A 24,486-nucleotide genomic window follows, 5' to 3' on the forward strand; every position below is an offset into this window, starting at 1 on the left:
AGGGGAGGGGGGGAGAATACTATGGGAGGGGAGGGGGGAGAATACTATGGGAGGAGGGGGGAATACTATGGGAGGAGGGGGGAATACTATGGGAGGGGGGAGAATACTATGGAAAGGGGGGACACTATGGGATGAGGGGGGAATACTATGGGATGAGGGGGGGGAATACTATGGGATGAGGGGGGAAATTTCCTGGAATTTCTTTCTAAAAATGAGGTGCGTGTTATACGCCTGTGCGTGTTATACGCCGATAAATACGGTATATATAGTAGTTTTCCCGATTGGCCTTCAATCCTTGGTGTTGTAGTCTGTCAAGGCAGTGGTTTTCTTTCCCCAAGGGCTAAAGGTATTTAGAAATAATGATTCTTTGGAGCCTACAGGGATATATTCCATTACACGACAATGGATGAATGTCTAATGTTTCCACTATACTGAATACAGAGAAAAGAGGAAGCATTTATGGCATACAGACCATGTTGAAACACAGACTTTTTGCGTCCTGGATGTCTTTGAAATACTCCCTGGAGACACGTTTTATTGTGTTAGGCTCGGATTGATAGGCTAGCTTGAGAGTGACTGCTGGCTGCACAGACATAGGACACACTTCATTCTTTATACATTGAAAGCCCAGTGCACAAACTAAAAGAAAGTGAAGTCTTTACGAGGGCACCTCATTAGTGGAATCAGGTCAACTGCATATATGCATTAAAGTAACCTGCTCAAATCACAAAGGACTCTGATTTGACATCTCTCTAGTCTCTTTGAAGGGATACTCTAGCACCAAAACAATTTTAGCTTAAAGGAACACTAACACCAATGGAAGAAAAACCTGTATTCCTAAGTCTTTGGTGTCCCTAGTAAATTCAGTGGAGAGTAACTTTTTAATGTTTTGAGAAATATATCCCCGTTGGGGTCGAAACTTTGATCAGGAGAGAATTTATGTAATTATATAAAAAAAAAACATTGAAAAGACCTGGAGAGTGCACCTTTCTTCCTTCAAACCACATATATACATATAAGTGTGTGTGTGCGTATCCAAGCTTTTGCACTCCAACCTCCAGTCAAAATACCAGGGGCCAAGTAACACTTAATATGAAAAATACTGGCACTCCAGGCTGGTATTTTATTTGGTTTTATGTTTTCAGAGAAATGCCAGTCAACGTTTCAGTTCCTCAGCAGAATTTTTATTACCCCTTTCTTACGCAAAATACTACTAAGGAGCTTGTCCATGCTCTAGTAACCTCTCGCATGGATTATTGTAACGCTCTCCTAATTGGTCCTCTCAGAAGCCGAATTGCCCCGCTACAGTCTGTAAGGAATGCTGCAGCTAGACTGATTTTCCTCTCTAGTCGGTCCTCTCACACATCACCCCTTACACTGGCTTCTTGTATCCTATAGGAGTCAATTCAAAGTACTAATCTATTCCTATAAAGCACTGAACGATTGTAGCCCCTCCTATATCTCTTCACAGATTCATACGTATACCCCTTCTCGGTCTCTCTGCTCTGTCCATAACTTTCTCTTGTCCGCTGCTCGCACCCGTATGGCCAACTCAGGCTTGCATTACTTCTAGTCTTAAATCGTTTAAAAAGTGCCTTAAAACCCATCTTTTTAGGAAAGCTTATGACCTCCGAGAGTAACCTCTACTTGACATACCTGTCAATTACTCTCTCCTAAAGGGCAGCACTCTACTCTCTCCCCCTGTCTCACTCCCACCTTGCTTAATTGCTATCTCCTGCCGTACTGTGTTTTATACCCCACCTCCTCTAGATTGTAAGCTCGTTTGAGCAGGGTCCTCCTTATCATATTGTTCCTGTATAGTTTTTATTTATTGTTAAATCTCCCCTTCCAATAATATTGTAAAGCTCTACGGCATTTGTTGGCGCTATAAAAATACCAATAATAATAATCAGGACATAAAACTCTTATGTAATCATAAAGGTTCCACTGAGGAACTGTAACGTTGACTGGGATTTCTCAGAAAATAAAAGAGCCAATTAAATATAAAGCCTGGAGTGCCGGTATTTTTCATATTAAGCAGGATCAGATTAACATAGGGGCTGATGGAGCTGCATCTCCAGGCCCAGGCCCAGGCCCATGGAATAGGCCCACTGATTTAAAAAACCCTTTTTTTGTTTTTTTAAATCTTTTTTTTTTACCCAGTACTCAATTAGGGTTGCCACCTGGCCGGTATTTTACCAGCATAGCCAGTATTTGAGGCTTCTGGCTGTGCCGGTATTGCAGTAATACTGGCAATACAAATGCAGATATTTTTCTCAAACGGAGATTACTCTGCAATACAAACACCGGCCAATAGGGGTCGCTGTGTGTGGAGAGAGGCAGGGATAGGAAGTTACAGCATATGCTATACTACTCACTGATCTGCAGAGGAGCAGCTACAGAGGACGGAGTCCAGACAGCAGCTCCCAGCCTGCAGAGACAACCTACAGTTTAGGTAAGTGAGGGATGGGGGGGAAGGCTGCAGGGAGACATAGGGACACAGAGACTTTAGGGGACCTGGAAGACACTGAGACACTAGGGGACACTGAGACACTGGGAGACTTGGGGACACTGAGACATTAGGGGACACTGGGAGACACTGATACACTTGGGGACACTAGAATACATAGGGACACTGAGACTTGGGGATACTGAGACACTAGGGGGCACTGAGAGACTTGGGAACACTGGGAGTCTTGAGGACGCTGGGAGACTTGGGAAAGCTGTGAGACTTGGGGATGCTGGGAGACCTGGGGACGCTTGGACACACTGGAAGAGATGGGACACTGAGACACTAGGGACACAGTGTCCCCTAGTCTCTCAGTGTCCTCATGTTTCCCAGTCAGTGTCCCCATGTCTCTCAGTGTCCCAGAATGTCTTAGTGTCCCCATGTCTCCCAGTGTCTCTGTGTCCCCATGTCTTCCAGCATCCCCTAGTCTCTCAGTGTCTGTGTCCCCATGTCTCTCAGTGTCCCTAGTGTCAGTGTCCCCATGTGTGTATCCACAAGTGCCCCCATATCTCCCAGTGTCCCCAAATGTCTCAGTGTCTGTGTCCCCAGGTCACACAGTGTCCCCTAATGTCTCTGTGTTCAAATGTCTCTGTGTCCCCTAGTATCCTAGTGACATGGGGACATTGGGAGACACAGACACTAGGAGGCATGGTGACCCAGACATTAGGGGACACATGAGGACACTGAGGGACATGGGGACACTGTGAGACACTAGGGGATACTCTGAGACATGGGGGACTTGTCCCCATGTCTCCTAGTGTCCCCTAGTCTCTCAGTGTCCACATGTCTCTCAGTGTCCTTTAGTCTCCCAGCCAGAGGCATACATATTAATTATGCAAATTATTAAGGCCAGTATTTTTTCCAATAAAGGGAACACTTAAACAACACAATGTAACTCCAAGTCAATCACACTTCTGTGAAATCAAACTGTCCACTTAGGAAGCAACACTGAGTGACAATCAATATAATATGCTGTTGTGCAAATGGGATAGACAGCAGGTGGAAATTATAGGCAATTAACAAGACACCCCCAATAAATGAGTGGTTCTGCAGGTGGTGACCACAGACCACTTCTCAGTTCCTATGCTTCCTGGCTGATGTTTTGGTCACTTTTGAATGCTGGCGGTGCTTTCCCTCTAGTGGTAGCATGAGATGGAGTCTACAACCCACACAAGTGGCTCAGGTAGTGCAGCTCATCCAGGATGGTACATCAATGCGTGCTGTGGCAAGAAGGTTTGCTGTGTCTGTCAGCGTAGTGTCCAGAGCATGGAGGCGCTACCAGGAGACAGGCCAGTACATCAGGAGACGTTGAGGAGGAGAGCAACAACCCAGCAGCAGGACCGCTACCTCCGCCTTTGTGCAAGGAGGAACAGGAGGAGCACTGCCAGAGCCCTGCAAAATGACCTCCAGCAGGCCACAAATGTGAATGTGTCTGCTCAAATGGTCAGAAACAGACTCCATGAGGGTGGTATGAGGGCCCGAAGTCCACAGGTGGGGGTTGTGCTTACAGCCCAACACCGTGCAGGACGTTTGGCATTTGCCAGAGAACACCAAGATTGGCAAATTCGCCACTGGCGTCCTGTGCTCCTCACAGATGAAAGCATGTTCATACTGAGCACATGTGACAGACGTGACAGAGTCTGGAAACGCCGCAGAGAACATTCTGCTGCCTGCAGCATCCTCCAGCATGACTGGCTTGGCAGTGGGTCAGTAATGGTGTGGGGTGGCATTTCTTTGGGGGGCTGCACAGCCCTCCATGTGCTCGCCAGAGGTAGCCTGACTGCCATTAGGTACCGAGATTAGATCCTCAGACCCCTTGTGAGACCATATGCTGGTGCGGTTGGCCCTGGGTTCCTCCTAATGCAAGACAATGCTAGACCTCATGTGGCTGGAGTGTGTCAGCAGTTCTTGCAAGATGAAGGCATTGATACTATGGACTGGCCCGCCCGTTCCCCAGACCTGAATCCAATTGAGCACATCTGGGACATCATATCTCGATCCATCCACCAACTTCACGTTGCACCACAGACTGTCCAGGCGTTGGCAGATGCTTTAGTCCAGGTCTGGGAGGAGATCCCTCAGGAGACCATCCGCCACCTCATCAGGAGCATGCACAGGCGTTGTTGGGAGGTCATACACCCACGCAGAGGCCACACACACTACTGAGCCTCATTTTGACTTGTTTTAAGGACATTACATCAAAGTTGGATCAGCCTCTAGTGTGTTTTTCCACTTTCATTTTGAGTGTGACTCCAAATCCAGACCTCCGTGGGTTGAAAAATTTGATTTCCATTTTTTTGATTTTTGTGTGATTTTGTTGTCAGCACATTCAACTATGTAAAGATCAAAGTATTTCAAAAGAAAATTTAATTCATTCAGATCTAGGATGTGTTATTTTTGTGTTCCCTTTGTTTTTTTGAGAAGTGTATATATATTCCTATTCCAAAAAAGCCACCACTCAAGGACTTAAAAAAATATGAAATAACTTTCATCAGGACATCAGCAACAAAGAAAGAGTGGACTAGTCTAACTGCTGATTGGACAGGGAGATTGATGTAATAAACTGTGGCACTGGTACTACACAGGCGTGGAATTAAAAAAAAAAAAAAAAAATTGTCCAAGGGACTAAAGCAGTAGCCCAATCTATTTGTCCTGACACAATATACCTGTATTTACTCTAATTTAACGCAATATCAAATTTAATTTGCATTTCAATTTTGAAAACTACAAGCCGAAAAATGTTTTCGCTAGTGAATATAATGTAATACTACTGGTCCAAGGTACACGTTACTAGGTACAGCTTTACTGTACACAGAAACCAAGTCTCCCATATCTGTCGCAGCGACCCAGCAAATTTGCGCCATAGGTCCAACGTATCTCCGAGCGGTCATTGTCCGAGTAGGTCGTAAAGTGAGGAGCAACTAGGTAAGCAAGAGAGAGTAGTATGCGTGCGTGGTTTATCTGTTTGTTAGTACTGAAATCATACTCAAATCTAATGCGCTGTTCATATCTGGATCTAATGCGCCATCGACTCTAATGCGCATTCAAATTTATGAGACTTTAATTTGCCTTCTCTGTTGCTAAACATATTTCCCCAAATTAAATCTGAATGGAAAAATGAAGGCAAAAATAGCTGATATAGAAATATTCTCTAATTTTGCTTGTGGTTGTGTGCTGCCTGTGTGTTTGCAATTTGTGTGTGTTGTGTGCTGCCTTTATATTTGCAATGTGTGTGTGAAGCCTATATGTAAAATGTAATTCCTGTATGTAATGTGTGTGTGCTGCCTGTATGTTAAGTGTGTGTGTGTTTGCTTTCAGGTTCACTGAGCACGGAGACCAAAAGGTGCGATTACTGTGGTCCCACTGGAGATAAAGACTAGTATTGAATTTTAACACCCGCTGGCCTGGTACCCCATTGAGTCTTAATCCACACTACGTGCATAAACACACATTACACACAGGAAGTACACACACCAGCATCCAAACATACTTCACATAGGTAGCACACATCACACACAACCATCATACACCACACACAATACGCATTGCCAGTACACACTTCATACTATGAGAGAACAGAGGAATAGACTATATGGGGGCAGGAAGAGGGGCAGAGGGTAAAACACTATGCCCAGGGCTCTAAATAGGGGCCCCATTATTTTTTCTTGAAATTATTCTGACAGGACAAGTTGCTTGTCATAAGGAAAAAGTAAAATGGACTACCACTTTAGATCCTTGGACAAGTAGATTTAAAAAAAAAAATGTCCACAACCCTGACATTACTGTGTGGTTTTTGATAACAGGTTTAAAATATAAATGCATTGTATGTATTTTATTTACTCCTAATGGGTTGACTCTGTGTCCAGGGCCGGCCTTAGGCTTTTAGGCGCCCTGTGCAAAAAAATCTTCACAGCTCCCCCCCCACCCCATCATCCATGTATGATGTAATGTTTGTGTTGTCTGTGTATGTGATAGTAGGTGTGATGACTGTGTTTGATATGTATGCTATGTGTTGGCTGTGCATGGTATTTGTAATGGGTGTATTAACAGTGTGTGATATGCATGTATTGGTTGTATGTGATATTTGTGCTGGGTTTATTGGCTGTGTGTGATGGTTATTTAAATAAGATAAAAACATGCATTTAAGCCTGTGTGTGAATGCAGGTGTATATTTTTTTGCAGAGTTATGTGCACACAGTCAGATGCACACAGTTATACATATACACTGTCAAATCCACCACATGCACACAGTCGCAGGCAGATAGTCACATACACAGGATCAGGCAGAAACACTCAGGTACAGGCAGTAACACACATCCACAGTTACAGGTAGAAAAACACACTCACACACAATTACAGGCAGACAGCCACACACACTCACACACACACACACAGGCAGGCAGCCACACATACAGTTTTACACACACACACATACAGTTGTACACACACATACTCACATGCAGACAGCCACACACACACAGGCAGACAGCCACACACACACACACACACACACACACAGGCAGACAGCCACACACACACACACAGAGTCAGACGGCCATACACACACAGGAAGACATCCACACACACAGAGTCAGGCAGTCACACACACAGACAGACAGACAAACAAACACACACAGGCAGACAGTCACACACACACACACACACAAACACACACACACACAGGCAGTCACGCACACAAACACACACACGCAGACAGTCATACATACACACATATACACAGGCAGACAGTCACACACACAGAAACACACACACACACAGGCAGACAGTCATACATACACACACACACAGGCAGACAGTCACACACACAGGCAGACAGTCATGCACACACACACACACAGGCAGTCATGCACACAGACACACACACAGGCAGACAGACAGTCATACACACAGACACACACACAGGCAGTCATACACACAGACAGGCAGTCATACACACAGACACACACAGGCAGACAGTCATACACACACACACACACACACACACAGACAGTCATACACACAGACACACATGCACAGGCAGTCATACACACACAGGCAGACAGTCATACACACAGACACAGACACACACACAGGCAGGCAGTCATACACACACACAGGCAACAGTCATACACACAGACATACACACACAGGCAGACAGTCATACACACATACACACAGGCAGTCATACACACACACACACACAAAGGCAGACAGTCATACACACACACCCACACAGGCCGACAGTCATACACACACAGACACAGGCAGACAGGACCAGGCAGAAACACTCAGGTACAGGCAGTAACACACATCCACAGTTGCAGGTAGAAAAACACACTCACACACAATTACAGGCAGACAGACACACACACAGGCAGCCACACATACAGTTTTACACACACACACAGTTGTACACACACATACTTACATGCAGACAGCCACACACACACACAGGCAGACAGCCACACACACACACACATACACACAGGCAGACAGCCACACACACACACAGAGTCAGACGGCCATACACACACAGGAAGACATCCACACACACAGAGGCAGGCAGTCACACACACAGACAGACAGCCAAACAAACACACACAGGCAGACAGTCACACACACACAGGCAGTCACGCACACAAACACACACACACAGACAGTCATACATACACACATATACACAGGCAGACAGTCACACAAACAGAAACACACACACACACAGGCAGACAGTCATGCACACAGACACACACACAGGCAGACAGACAGTCATACACACAGACAGTCATACACACACACACACACACACAGGCAGTCATACACACAGACACACACAGGCAGACAGTCATACACACACACACACACACACACACACACAGACAGTCATACACACAGACACACATGCACAGGCAGTCATACACACACAGGCAGACAGTCATACACACAGACACACACACACACAGGCAGGCAGTCATACACACACACAGGCAACAGTCATACACACAGACATACACACACAGGCAGACAGTCATACACACATACACACATACACACAGGCAGTCATACACACACACACACAAAGGCAGACAGTCATACACACACACCCACACAGGCCGACAGTCATACACACACAGACACAGGCAGACAGTCACACACACAGACACACAGGCAGACAGTCACACACACACTGACAATCACACAGTTACCTGTGGAGTTCATTGTGGAAGCAGTGCAGCTCCTCGAGACTGTTTGGTGAGGAAGCAGGGACTCCTTCCTGCTTCCCATTCAGCAGTTAGCCGGCGCTTTTAGCTCCGCCACCGTCACCGCCACCGTTTTTATTTATTTATTGGCCGGCTGGCCATGTGTGAGCTGTCTCGGCCGCAGGGCGCCCCCTGCTCTATGGCGCCCTGTGCGGCCGCACAGTTCGCACACCCCTAAGGCCAGCCCTGTCTGTGTCTTGTAATAAAATCATGTGCTCGCAGTGAATTTTTTATCAGTCCTCCTGACACCAGTTGACAGAGCCAGTCTGTCCGGTAATCAGAAGGACTAATAGAAAACTCTGTGTCCTGTAAACGTGTCTTGTGACATGACATGTCTAATAGCAGATAGCACAGTTTTTCTCCTGAAGAGAATCTTTGCTTCCTTCAAAATTGTCATATTTACCTCTCTTATATTGCCAGGCCTGACTCTTTCAGTGTGTTGTCCATTGTGCTACCTCGTCATTCTATAGGACCAACATATATACGAAAGCAGACACGTGCATAAAAAAGCACAGTGGCAGATAAAACACTCATTGGAACAATTTTAAAGTTAACAAGGTACTTCTAACTGCTAATCATTAAATGTAATAGAATACAGTTTACTATACACTAAAACATCTGTGAACCCACCAATCTCAAATGAAACAATGCAAATTTAGTTACACAATATAGCATGCCAGTATATTAACGTATCATATTTTGGCAGCTTCCATTATTAATTGTTATTATAAAAGATACATTTACTATATTGTATCAATTATCTTTGTCCTTGCTGTATTAAATACTCACTGGAACTCTGCTGCAATTTATGATCTTCTCAGGAGCCCCTAATGGGACACATGTCACCATTTATTAGGTTAATACTTGCCAAAATAGTGAGAAGATTTAACATGTTATGCCCATATTCATAAGATTCCCATTGTTTCGTCTAACATGTATTTTATGTATGTATAAAACCTTAAGTCACATAGTGACATCTTTAGTGTTGATATATCAATGCTGGAATTGTAGTTCTGAAACAGCTGATGATCAAATGCTTTTTGTTGGCCATCAATGTCTATTATGTATACTTTTATACATATATAAATATAATCTCAATAGGGCAGATCATGTTTTTGATTGTAGTAGTGCACTGTGGGTGATGTCATATTGTATATTGGAAATTATAATGCATGGCGTGATTGACACTTTTCAATCTACGGCCCCTTACCTTAATTCAGTGCTAGGACATTAATGAGTAGGCCTTCCCAAGACTAGTTGGAGTTACATTCCCAGGCTTCAGCTGCTTTTTGCAGATACCTCAATTATTTCAGCATAAACTGTAGATTATAGGAACTACAATAAAATAAATATTGCATTTTAAACAATTATTAAGTTCCAGCATCTCCCAATAATGATATGTTAGGAGATGGGCTGAAGAGATAGACATCTCATTTCTGCATCCCCCAGCTCCTCTCCTGGCATAGCACTGGGAAAAGTGCTGAATTAATTACAGCAATTATAAATAATTGTGTAACTCTCATCAGTCTCATGGATCATGTATGTTTAACCCCTTAAGGACACATGACATGTGTGACATGTCATGATTCCCTTTTATTCCAGAAGTTTGGTCCTTAAGGGGTTAAAGGGACACTATAGTCACCAGAACAACTACAGCTTATTGTATAATCATTTAAAGTGTTCCTTTAAAAGAGTTCTGGCCGCTTGATGGAATTTTTTTCTGATTATGCACATCTCACCATTATGTTTGTAGGTGTATATATAACACTATGCCCAGGGCTCTAAATATATATGTATATGTATATATAAGGCTTGGCCTGTAATTGCGGGAGGGACTATTAGTCCTAGTTAAACCCAGTGACCACCTGCTTACCTGTCGTCGACGATCTCTGAGGTTTCCCTCCCACCGCACCCTTTATTATTTCATATTATCTAGGTGGGCCCTCTTTTTTACAGGTCTAACCTCACGTCGGTTTCGACACACATCAACCGACTTTGTTCTTATTAAACTTTCATTATATCATAACCATACGTTCCTCTAAATGTGCCGTACACAAATATATATCTATATATCTTTATCTATCTATCTATCTATCTATATATATATATATATATATATATATATATATATATATATATATATATAAATATATAGGATTAGCTGTATTAGTCCACAACTATTTCAGTTTTAATAACAATAACTACCTACAAATGACAGGGACAGCGTTTGGCACAAAAATGTCGCCCCAATACGCTAATCTTTTCATGGCTGAACTAGAAAACAGATTTTTATGTACACAGCCCCACAAACCATAAACATATCGTTACATTGATGATAATTTCCTAATATGGACAGAAGGAGAAGAAAGCCTTATAGACTTTTAAAAAACATTCAATTCATTCCACCCGTCAATAGACCTTAAAATTTACTTTTCAAATCACAGTGTGAGTATCTTGGACTGCACAATAACGGTCACCAATGGCATTCTTCATTCGTCTGTATATAGAAAACCCACAGACACAGCTACAGCTACCTCCACAATTCCGGCTTCCATCCCAATCACACAAAACAAGGTATTATCTACAGCCAGGCTATCAGATATCACCACATTTGCTCTGACACAAAAGACAGAGATCAGCACCTGAGTACACTGTCAGAGTCATTTAGACAAAAGGGCTACAAAGAAATGACAATATCTAAAAAACTTAAATCTGCCCTAAAAACACGACGGAAAGGCTCCTATAATATACAAAGGAAAGGAAAACAAAACAAGAATCCCTCTAGTATTTACATACAACCCAACTCTAGAAGGAATAAGTAAAATTATAAGAGCTAGAACCATTAATTTCAGAGGTCCCCACACCCTATATATTAGTATTCAAACAACCGCCTAACTTGAGACAGAGATTGGTCCATTAAGGGATCATATTCATGCACATCTGCGAATGTGGTGTACATGATCCAGTTTACAGTGTGTGACAAAGGTTGCTACATTGGAGAAACTGGCCTTAAAGGAGCACTATAGTGCCAGGAAATAGGGTCATTAGGTCCCCCCCACCCTCATGGCACCCCTCCCGCTGGGCTGAAGGGGTTAAAACCACTTCAGCCACTTAACCTTTCTCCAGCGCCAGGCTTCCTCTTTGCTGGGGAACTCTCCACCCCCTGCCGACGTCAGATCCAAATGCGCATGTGCGGCAAGAGCCGCTTTTGCATTCAAACAGCCCATATGAAAGCATTACTCAATGCTTTTGTATGGACATCCAGCGTCTTCTCACTGTGATTTTCAGTGAAAATCGCGGAAGCACCTTTAGCGGCTGTCAGTGAGACAGCAACTAGAGGCTGGATTAACCCTCAGTGAAACATGGCGGTTTCTCTGAAACTGCTATGTTTTCAGCTGAAGGGTTAAAACTAGAGGGACCTGGCACCCAGACCACTTCATTGAGCTGAAGTGGTCTGGATGCCTATAGTGGTCCTTTAAGCTGCATCTTAGAATGAATCTACACAGGCACTCAATCAAGAACCACAAGGAAAATGGATATTGTACCCCTGTTGGTCATCACTTCACCCAGACTGGTCACTCCATCCAAAACCTCAGGATTAAAGTTCTTAAAGGGAATTTCAAAGACTCTTATTAACGAAAAACATTTGAGATGAAAATGATCACACATTTCAACACCAGGAATAAAGGACTTAAAGGGACACTCCAGGCACCCAGACCACTTCTGCCCATTGGAGTGGTCTGGGTGCCAACTCCCACTACTCCTAACCCTGCAACTGTAATTATTGCCGTTTTTTATAAACTGCAATAATTACATTGCAGGGTTAACTCCTCCTCTAGTGGCTGTCTACTAGAGGGGACTTCCTGATTTCTAGCAAAGATTTTTTCTTTGCTAGAGCGTCGCTGGACGTCCTCACGCTGTGTGAGGACCTCCAGCGTCGCTCATTTCCCCATAGGAAAGCATTGAAAATCTTTTTCAATGCTTTCCTATGGGGAGCGCTAATGCCACGCATGCGCATTAGGTCTCCTCGGTCGGTGGGCGGGATCAGTCTCGCCTACCGGCCGACAGAATCAGAAGGAGGAGCAGCGCGGAGGAGGAGACAGCGACGGGGGACATCACCGCTGCCTCAGGTAAGTGACTGAAGGGGTTTTCACCCCTTCAGTAACCGGGGATTGGTGGGTGGGAGGGACAGGGACCCTCCAGTGCCAGGAAAACGGATTGTTTTCCTGGCACTGGAGTTTCCCTTTAATGTAGACTCTGGCTTTCTCACACTCTACTAGAACTTTATATAAACACACATCTTAATGTCTTTATAGTTCTATTTCAATATTCTCGCTTCACCTTTATTGGGTCAATTTATATGCATACATATATGCAGCTATATACTTGCACCCCCTGCTCTGCTGTTTTCTTGTTTTTATTTTTTTTTGTTTGTTTTCTTTTTTAACTAGCTTATTGACTGCTCTGTTTATTTAGTTTTTCTGGCTATTCTCAGCCAACCTGAACCTTTCACTTTCAGGCACATGTTCTGCTATTTCTGACACCCCACACACCCTCCTCCCTCCAGTTGTTTTAAGTGTTAAACTCTATCAGATTGATCAGTACTGCTTAAGACCTGAGGAAGAGAGGAAAACTCTCAAAAGCTTTTCTTTGAAATATTAAGTTAGTACAATAAAAAAGGTATCATTGCATACTGCAATACTCTGGTATTTTGGCATTATATATATATATATATATAGTCACACACAACAAAGTATAAACCAAAATTTTATGCTGCTAGAGAGTTAAGTGTTTTTTTAATGTTAAAAAGCATTTCAGTAAATTACATCGACGTAAATAGAGGGATGTCCACCTGCCTTATGGCAAAATCACTTGTTACATTTTGCCAATAAACAGAACCTTTTAGAGTAACAACCATTGATTTTAGTGTTCCGGTAAATTCATGTGTATTTAGCTTGTAGTGCCACAATCTCTTTGCAGATGCATACAGTTTAATTGTGTGGACTGCCTGTAATAGTGACCCCTCAAATCCTGGACAGTTTGATACAGGCATGTCCTTAATGGGCACTTTAATATCTTCTGGGCATTGCCTGCCCAGCACAGTTTTACAGCCCTGATCTTACGATCTAGTTGTTCTTACACAACAAAATATATTGCAAATCTAATTTTATTGGGAAAAAATGTTTACTTTTCATTGCCTTTTTTAGTGTTAAACTAATTCCTTTGTCTATTTCTTAGCTGACAGGATGAAGCTCTATGCAGCCCTTCGATGGACAGTTAAGGTGTTTGTTTTGTGTCTTGTGCTGGGAACGGCAGTTCTGTTAAATCCAGAGGATCCCAATGTCTGCAGTCACTGGGAAAGGTAAATGAAAATGTCACTCTTATAAAATGAAGTTAATTTAGCAAAGGATGCATAGTAACTGATTTACTTTGGGAACATGATTTTGTAATAAAACAAAAAAGGAATGATAGTGTATCTTACACTTTTCTCCTAACTAAACCCTTGTTATATATGCATAAGGGAGTTCGTCATTACATCTAATGGTCTTGAGTTTTGAAACACTTAAACTTGCAGTGGTTTTAGTGTTACGGCTGCTCACTGCCTCAATCGTCCCTGTTAGATGTAGTGGAGGCAGGGAGCGGTGCCCGCCACGCCCCAGGTTGAACTCGAGCTGTACTAAAATGTAACTACTACAGCGATTGGTGTTTATTTTTAATAGCTGCCAACCATTTATAAGTGGCGTGTCTTTTTCCTTCCTAAATGTTTCCCTGCCATTTTAAATTTAAGTGTTTCCACATGTCTATATTATTTGCTGCTCCAGGTTGTTTTTCAGCTCTAGAAGTCCAAACAATCTGTTTTAACAGCACATTTATCTTAATTGCTCCAAAATAGCTGTCCATTCGGTCTCTATTTCATATAAGTAACTAGATAGCCTGTCTTATCTTCTTAACGACACATGACAGAATTATTCCATCACAGTTGTTCTACACTTAAGAACCCACGACTAAATAACTCCGTCATGTGCTAAAATGGTTAATGCTGTTGCTGGGGGCTTCGGTGTCCAAGGCAAATCAGCAACAGCAAATTCCGATGTCCCAGCACACAGTGCAGATAGAACTTCTGATCTGCAGATTACAGCCCACAATACCTTAATACACTATAAAAAGGCAAATGCTGAAGTTAATTGTTTTTGACATTTCAGTTTAAGCTAATTTCAGGGCTGCTTACTGAGAGACACAGATCTTCAGCTTCTGAATTCATCCAACTCTTCAAAAAAATCCCACAAAAAAAGGGTATATAAGCATTAAGCAGAGAGGCATAAGACCCAGAAACCAGTTTTTACTACCATGACTGTCCCTCTTAGCCTGGCCAATGCATCGCCAATTGCTTCAAAGCATACCACACAAAGGGCGAGTAAAAAAGACCAGTTTAGGATATCATTTTAGTTATCATCTGGGGTATCTACCTGAATCCTGTTTAGAATTTTTTTGAATTGTTTAGTTAAAGTTTAAAATGTAAATATGCTGAGGAAGTTAAGGGCCAGAGAGGCCTATAAAATTCAGAATGCTGACTATTTTATTTTGATTTTGGTGATTTAGTTGATTGGTGTGTGTGGTAGCTCTTTGGGGAGTTTAGTGTTAATGTAGTTAGGCTCAAATTTGCCCCTTCAATATTCACATATACCTGGCAAAGGTCCATATGGAAGTATTGCTGTACTCAGAAGATATAGGTAAACAACATATTAAAGGAACACTATAGTACTAGAATAAATATATAGGACCCCAGCCCCCTCTCTGTGCACTAAAAAGGTTTTAACTTTACTTTTCTCCTTTGCTGCGCTGGTCTCATAGCGGCTGTCACCACATCCATGACTGAGATCATCATATCTCCTTATATCAAGAAGCTATTACCCCACTAATTAAAAACTATATCCCTGTATATTATGTCTCTGCAAGTATTTATCCAATTGCTGTTTAAACATCTGTATAACTCTGACAAAACAATGCATCGAGGCAGAAAATTCCAAATCCTTTGTTTTGGAATTTGGAAATCCAATTGTTCTTACTGTAAAAAAAAACCTTTTATTAGCCTAACACTAAATCTACTTTCTTCCAGTCCAAATAAGTGACCTTGTGTCCTATGTATTATCCTTTTTATAAACAGATTTCAATAAAATGGTTTGTATTGTCCCAGAATATATTTGTATAATGTTATGATATCCCCCCTGAGGCGTTGTTTTTCCATACTAAAGAGATTTAAGTTTGTAAAACTTTCTTCATTACTAAAATTCTCCATTCCCTTTATCAATTTTGTAGCCCACCTCTGTACTTTTTCTAATGCCATAATATCCTTCTTTAGAACAGGTGCCCAAACCAATGATTTATAAAGAGGCAAAATTATATTCTTATCCCGAGAATTAATGCCACTGTTTATACATGGCAAAACTTTACTGTCCTTAGCAACTTCCGATTGACATTGCATATTGTTGCCTAGTTTGTTGTCTATAACAATTTGTTATCCCTAATTAACCATTTAGGGTGTAAGTTGCTAGTGCATTCTTTACCCCGAAGTGCATAACTTTTCTACATTAAATAGTGTGTCGGTCAGGGGTAGGCAACCTTCGGCATTCTAGATGTTATGGACTATATGTTCCATAACGCTCCTACAGCAATAATGTGGTATTGTTTTACTCAGAAAATGTAGCTGAGCATACTTTTGGGGGGGTTTATTGCAGTAGCATGCAACAGATTTACAAAATACCAACCAAAAACATGTATGCAAAAAAAAAAAAAAAAATGACCATATACTTTAACATAAACTGCTGAATGAATGACAACTTGATAAGGCACAATATATGCCATATCAAATAGCCTGGAGTGTCTACTTTCACAAATGGCAGGTATTCATGTAGAAATTTGAACTGTCAAACTGATTGAATACTCCAAAATCATACATAGCGTCATCAAATCCAAAATTTCACAAGTTGAATCGATCATGTCTCTTATATGGCACAGTAACTTCAGAAAATAGTGTCATTGTTTTACTCAGAAGTTATAGCTGATCATATTTTATGGAGTTTTATCACAATGACGCTGATCAACTTTACAAAATACTCAGCAAAAATGAAATGTGTAAAAGATGAAAACAAAAACATATTTTTACCACAAACGTTTAAATGCAAATGTATATTAAATGCACACTTCGTATTCTACCCATTGAAACAGAGATACACCTTGGAACATGAAGATGCACTAGGAACTTTTTTAATAGGACACTTAGCAACAAAGGGTAGTCCATCTCTGTATTGGTACTGTTAGTTCTGATGGACATCTTGGTAGAAAAGAAGATAAATGTTACCTAATTGTTTAAGGGCTTTTGTCTGGTAATATTACATTGGTCTGAGATTGCTAGCATACACAGGTCCACCCTCTTTAGTGCAGTAATGCCTATCTTTCCACACATGGGGTACAGGGAATGTAGCTATGTCTTATCTGGTTTAACCACTCTGCTCACAGGGGGGTCTACAAACTGTGCACCTACCTTGGATTCTTTGTATTATTACACTGCTGCTTAAGAATGCTTAATTAGTTAGAGTTTTATTCTTGTGAAATTTCTGAGCTAACCCGTATTCTCAGATTTTTCAAGACAGGAAACACATTTCATCAAGGCAAACTATACCATAAGAGGACCAAATAAATCTAAAAAACATAATTGAGGATTAGGGCGCAAGTCCTATTGTGTAAACCCTAATTAACATAAATACAGTACACAACTGTGAGCATCTATAAAAACTATGTCTAAAACTGAGCCAGCCCCAGTCTTGGATGGTGTTCCAGTTAGCACATCGTACAAACCTCTCTAACTGTGCAAAGATTCCGTCATTAAAATAGCTGGCTGCTTTTTAGTTGTGTCACTCTCCATGGTCCTGAAACGGGAGCTCAATTGATTTTAGACATTATATATTTTTTTGCACATAAACCTTGCATAAAACCCCAAAAAATAGTTTTACAAATATTTTTTTGACAATTTTTTTGTTTGTGTGATTAATTAAATGTCTGTTTTTTTAAGTTTTATTTTTGCTAGACAAAAGATGACAAACAGGCTTTGAATGCCATGATAGCACATGCAAGTGCTTGAACATCAACAGTGTCATGGCATGCAAGAAAAATGCATATTTTGTACATTATAATATTCCAGCTTGGTTGACACGACACATCTTAGGTGCTGCATAGAATATGTTGAGAATAGACAAAGCACATACCAGAGATAGAATCATATCACTGATAAATAAGCAAGCTCAAAGGATGTCTACTGTAAGATGCATGCACTTGTAGCTCATCAAACTATGTCTAAATGCATAAAATATATTTAAACATAAGTATGTCTATATATATATATATATATATATATATATATATATATATATATATTAATATAAGGTAACAAGAACAGAAAACATATAGCCACCAGCTCCATTCATCCAATGCCATGGGCGGGCCATGGCAAAAGGCTCACGGCAGAACTCTGCTTGAGAGTTGCCACAAGGCACGTGCACTGCTTTGGGAGATTGTCCGCCTTTCACCTTAGCCCGTGCATCAGTCCGAACATGAATACTAATCAGCAAAATACTCCGGTCCAGATTTAGTCGGTTGCGCTCTGCTAAATATCAGATTGCTTGCAGTTCAGGATCATTGGTATCAGAATGTCAGCTATATTCGCTAGTTTGTAGATCGATTTTCCAGGAGCTAGTGGAAAACACGTCAAGCCATCTTGGATGTCAGGCCCCGCCCCCCCTTTTTGTATTATTAAAAATATCATTATATATAAATTTGTATATATTTAAGCTCTAGGTGTGAGTTTTTCCATTGCTGTATATATACAGTAGCCATCCTCATTCCTCTATTACATGCTATTTCTTACATACTGTATCTGCCACCTTAAGATTGAGTACACTGTATGAATCTGCTGGCTGAAGATCACTGTGTGGTGAATTAGTTAAACTAGCATTCAGCTCAGTTCTCTACACTTTGGTTGATAAAATTAATTTGAGGTTGCAATCATATTGTTTGCAAAGAACTGAAATAGCAAATTTATGTAAAGATTTGCCTAATTGAAACAGCCAGCCCAAAAGGATTGCAAATATGGCTGAAATAACTAAATTTGTCTTCTGAGAAAAGCCAGATTGAAATTCACATAGCATTTGAACAGATGCATTTGGACAATGGAATGCCTTCCAGTTGCTGGTCAGTACTCCGTGAATAGACCTCTGTGTCTTTTTCAGAGGAATGAACATGGCTTAGCGTGCTCTGAACTCATTTTAATTATTGAAAAGACTGGGTACAAAATTGGGTATAAAGTCCAAAGCAGGTTAATTGAAGACGCATGTGCAATGTTTCAGCTCACACGGGAGCTTTTTTCAAGCTAACATAAACAAATATACCAACAGCGTTTGTGGGGTGCAAATAAGGGTGTGTACTTGTGTGTCAAGTGTGCAAAAATCTATTTAAAAAGTGTCAGAGGCATAGAAGAAGTCATGTACTTGGACCTAAAGGGACACTGTAGGCACCCAGACCACTTCCGTTCATTAAAATGGTCTGTTTGCATAGTTCCAGGTCGCTTAACACTGCAAAGCTAATTATTGCAGGTTTTAAGAATAAAATACTATAGTTTCCCTTTAATACACATGATTGTGTGATTGGATTCATGAGGTTAGTACTCCGGAATGGAGGCATTTGGGTGGTCCTATATGCAAGTGCCATCTAACTAACTAATTTCAGATCATAAAAAAAATGGTAAGTAAAAATAAAAACTAAAACTAAACCATTATTATATCATTTAAAAACAAGTACCCATTTAAAGTGGAACTGTCATGGCCAAATCGACTACATGTAATTGCCCCCCTCGTCACAAATGCCTCTAGTCCCCTCCTATTACCTATATTTTTATATTAATTTTGTACCCGGACCATCTTTGTGTGGGCAAAAAAAGTCCCTGTGGGACACGTCATCTGCACACACTAGATAGCGCTGTGAAATTCCTGCGCATGCCCAGTTAAACATTTGGGCATTCGCTACTGTCCGAAATTCGGACAGGAAGTTCGTCTGTTCATTAATTTGGAAGAAAGACTAAGGAAGGAATAGAAATTATAGACGAACAAACAAACACCGAATATCGGCTCACAGCTCCCTCCTTGAAATATGTAAAAATAGAAGCTGCAGGTAGCAGTACTCCCCAATACTTTCTAAGCCCCCCATGTCCTCCCTCACTCTGTGGGTGTCAATATGACCACCATATTAGCATAAAGGTGATTGAAATCTCCCTATTGCCCCTACTTGCTATGCTGCGAGTAGGGGCATGATTACTAAACAGTGAGCAGCCCATGGCTGCTCACTGTTGTGTTAAAAAAAAGCCCCCTCCCCCCACTCCAACAAACCTGATTGGTTAGCTGTGATGCTCAATATTTACCTATTAGAGCATTCTTATTGGTTGGTGTAAACCAACCAATCAGAGCGCTCTGAGTTAAATTGCAGGGCGTGTGAAGGCTTTATAAGCCTTTCCCCCCCCCCTGCGGAGCTCAGTCTGCTTGCTGCCCTCGCTGGATGAAGATGGATTTTTTTTCCCGCATCATAGGGGCTGGGATGGGGACATTAGTTACCGCCCCCAGTATAAAATTAATAGTTACACCAACTAAACATGAGTGGGATCAGGGGAGACATAAGCCCAGGGCCGGACTGGGAATAAAAAGCAGCCCTGGAATTTTTTTACACCAGCCCTAACATTAATTGTGCCAACTGTGACAGATATACAGGTGGAAAAACACAAAAGATTGAAAATTATTTACCCAACGTTTCATCCCCAAAACTCATCAGTCATTGACTGAAGGAAGTGCGCACTCAGCTCAGTGTGCGCACTTCCTTTCAGTCCCGCCGGAAACCGGAACATGAAATTCAAGTTCCAGTACCGCGGTGCGCCCTGTGCTGCCGAGAAACGCTACAAGACAGGTAAGTAATTATGGGACATGGGAAGGGGGACAGTATGGGAGAGGAGAATAGGGGAGGGGGGATGAAGACTATGGGGAGGGGAGGGGGATGAAGACTATGGGGAGGGGAGGGGGGATGAAGAATATGGGGAAGGTAGGGGGGATGAAGACTATGGGGAGGGGAGGGGGGATGAAGACTATGGGGAGGGGGGATGAAGACTATGGGGAGGGGAGGGGGTGGATGAAGACTATGGGGGGGTGGATGAAGACTATGGGGAGGGGGGGTGAAGACTATGGGGAGTGGGGGTAAAGACTATGGGGAGCGGGGGATGAAGACTATGGGGGGGGGGAGAAGACTATGGGGGGGAGAAGACTATGGGAGGGGGGGGGGGGAGACTATGGGAGGGGGGGAGAAGACTATGGGAGGGGAGGACACTATGGGACAGGGGAGAAAAAAAATATTCTGAACAAACTGTCCCATAGTAAGAAACACTATGGGACAGTTTGTTCAGAATATATTGTTTTCTGGGTTTCTTCCTCTAAAAACTAGGTGCGTCTTATGGTGAGGTGCGTCTTATGGAGCGAAAAATACGGTATATACACACACACAGTTTTACAAATTAGTTTGGAATCTAGCACCCAGCTAGAAAAGTTAGGAGCCAGAGAAATCAATGTCAAAAATACAATTCTTAAAGGGACACTATAATCACCAGAACCACTACAGCTTAAAGGGACACTATAATCACCAGAACCACTACAGCTTAAAGGGACACTATAGTCACCTGAACAACTTTAGCTTAATGAAGCAGTTTTGGTGTATAGAACATGCCCCTGCAGCCTCACTGCTCAATCATCTGCCATTTAGGAGTTAAATCCCTTTGTTTATGAACCCTAGTCACACCTCCCTGCATGTGACTTGCACAGCCTTCCATAAACACTTCCTGTAAAGAGAGCCCTATTTAGGCTTTCTTTATTGCAAGTTCTGTTTAATTAAGATTTCCTTATCCCCTGCTATGTTAATAGCTTGCAAGACCCTGCAAGAGCCTCCTGTATGTGATTAAAGTTCAATTTAGAGATTGAGATACAATTATTTAAGGTAAATTACATCTGTTTGAAAGTGAAACCAGTTTTTTTTTCATGCAGGCTCTGTCAATCATAGCCAGGGGAGGTGTGGCTAGGGCTGCATAAACAGAAACAAAACGATTTAACTCCTAAATGACAGTGAATTGAGCAGTGAAATTGCAGGGGAATAATCTATACACTAAAACTGCTTTATTTAGCTAAAGTAATTTAGGTGACTATAGTGTTCCTTTAATGTAGTTGCTCTGAAGTCTATATCCTGACCGTGAACGCTTTTAAATGTAAACACTGACTTTTCAGACAAAAGGCAGTGTTTACATTGCTGCCTGGAGACACCACTAGCGACAGTCACTCAGACGGCCTCTAGAGGTGCTTCCTGGGTCAGTGCTTCACACTGTGCAGCACCTACGTTAATATTCCCTATACGGATGCATTGATTCAATGCCTCTCTATGAGAAGTTAAATTGGCGCAGTAGCATTTTGCCGTGCATGCGCAATAGTCTCCCAATGCTTTGCTACGAGGAAGCATTGGATTGGCTGAGATCGTCAAGATTGAGGATTTCAGCCATGGAGGTGGGGCCAGCCACAGCGTGGAAAAAGGTGAGTAAACTCCCCCCCCCCCCCCAAAAAAAAACCCCTTTCCCATGTGATTGGAGGGAACACACACACTTACTGACCGACTCAGACTCACTCACAGACAGACACTCAGACCGACACTCCGACAGACACACACTCACAGACATACTCACAAACACACACACTCACTCACTCACAAGTAATTACTTTTTTATTTAAATTTAAATCCACACAGCCTCCCTACCTTTAGAGAGCTGGAGAGAATATGCTATCCCTGGGGTCCAATAGCACTGCAGTCATCTCCCTACTCGACTCCCTCTCACACACTGTTTAGTGAGCCGGGGGCCAGAGTGACATAATAACCGAACTCCGTGAATCACTGCAAGCTGTGCAAGGGAGCAGAGCAGGGAGATTACAGCTCCTTCACCGTGGCACTAAGTCAGCCGCCTGCCTCCCTCTGCTCTCCATTACCCGGCTGCTCCTCTCCGTCAGCTGCCCACCTTTTCTACCACAGCTCTCCGTGGGCCAGCCAACCCTTCTCCCTCCCTATGCAATAAATGAGCTGGCCGCCCAATTCCCTCTGTCAGCCGCCTGCCTTCCTCCCACAGCTCTCCATGAACCGGCTGCCCCCTCCCTCCTTCAGCGGCCTGCCTCAGTCCTCAGTGATCCCAATGCCTGCCTCTGCTCTCAGGCAGCCGATCACTGTGGGGGCTGAACACATATATATTTTGATATAACATGTTCTTAGCTTTTTTTTTGGAAGGTTATAAGGCTATAAGTACAAGTAGGTCATTGCTGTTTCAAAATATATATTTTTAAAATGTATCAATAGTGACATTGTAACACTGTTATCTGAAATTATTTATGTAATTATGTATATGGACATATATATGTATTATTTTTATTTATTTATATGAACATATATATAATTTCATTCTAAGTGTATTTTGATATATATATTAATATCAAAATACAGTTAGAATAAAATTACATATATATATATATATATATATATATATATAATTTAGAAAAAGGTTTTTTATTATTTTTACGTTTATTTATTTTTAATTATAATTTTTTTTAATAATATATATACTGACAGACAGTCCCCCTCTTGGTGAAAAAGTTTTAAATAAAAAAAAAAATAAAGCTAATAAATTAAAAAATATTTATATTGTCATACTAAGTGTATATTTTTATTAATAAAAATTACACAGATGTATATATAAAATCACTATATATATCATATATATATATATTATAAAAATAAATAATAATTAAACATAATTAAACGTAAAAATAATAAAAAACTTTTTTCTAAATTCTATATATATATATATGTAATTTTATTCTAACTGTATTTTGATATTAAAATATATATCAAAATACACTTAGAATGAAATTATATATATGTTTATATAAATAAATAAAAATACCGTATTTATTCGAGTATAACGCGCAAAATTTTGTGCCGAGTTTTAATCTAAAATTAGGGGTGCGCGTTATACTCGAATAAATATTAGCCCAGCAGAAGAGGGAGGGAGTGGGTGCTTCGATAATACCTCCCAGGACCGCCGGGCTCATTACAAGCCCGGCGGTCCTGGGGTGGCGGGCAGCAAGCGTTTACTCACCTCCCTGCAGCTCCTCCAGCTCCCCAGTGTAAATCTCGCGAGACCCGCGGCCAGCTCTGACGGCCGCGGGTCTCGCGAGATTTACACTGGGGAGCTGGAGGAGCTGCAGGGAGGTGAGTAAACGCTTGCTGCCCGGCGGTCCTGGTAAGTATTATCGGAGCACTCCCTCCCTCTTCTGCTGGGCTAATATTTATTCGAGTATAACGAGCAACCCTAATTTTAGATTAAAAATCGGTACAAAATTTTATACCGATTTTTAATCGAAAATTAGGGGTGCGCGTTATACACGTGTGCGCGTTATACTCGAATAAATACGGTAATACAAAATATACATATGTCCATATACATAATTACATAAATAATTTCATAAATATACACGTAGACTTCAAATATTTAAATATGTATATATATTTGAATTCTACGTGCATATTTAGGTAATATTTTTACATAAT

The 24,486-nt window shown here is 41.6% G+C and overlaps 1 protein-coding gene across 3 annotated transcripts in view; it reads left to right on the plus strand.

Annotated features, from left to right (window-relative positions):
- MEGF11 (multiple EGF like domains 11) overlaps window positions 1-24,486 on the plus strand; it is a 409,367-nt gene that overhangs the window by 62,704 nt on the left and 322,177 nt on the right. For all 3 annotated transcript variants that reach the window (XM_063448765.1, XM_063448767.1, XM_063448766.1), the window contains exon 2: window positions 14,005-14,128. In XM_063448765.1, coding sequence (XP_063304835.1) covers window positions 14,013-14,128 — 116 coding nt within the window. In that variant the 5' untranslated portion in view covers window positions 14,005-14,012. The remainder of the gene's footprint in view (window positions 1-14,004; window positions 14,129-24,486) is intronic.

This window comes from Pelobates fuscus, chromosome 3 (assembly GCF_036172605.1).
Source record: "Pelobates fuscus isolate aPelFus1 chromosome 3, aPelFus1.pri, whole genome shotgun sequence".
In the NCBI taxonomy this organism is placed as follows: Eukaryota; Metazoa; Chordata; class Amphibia; order Anura; family Pelobatidae; genus Pelobates; species Pelobates fuscus.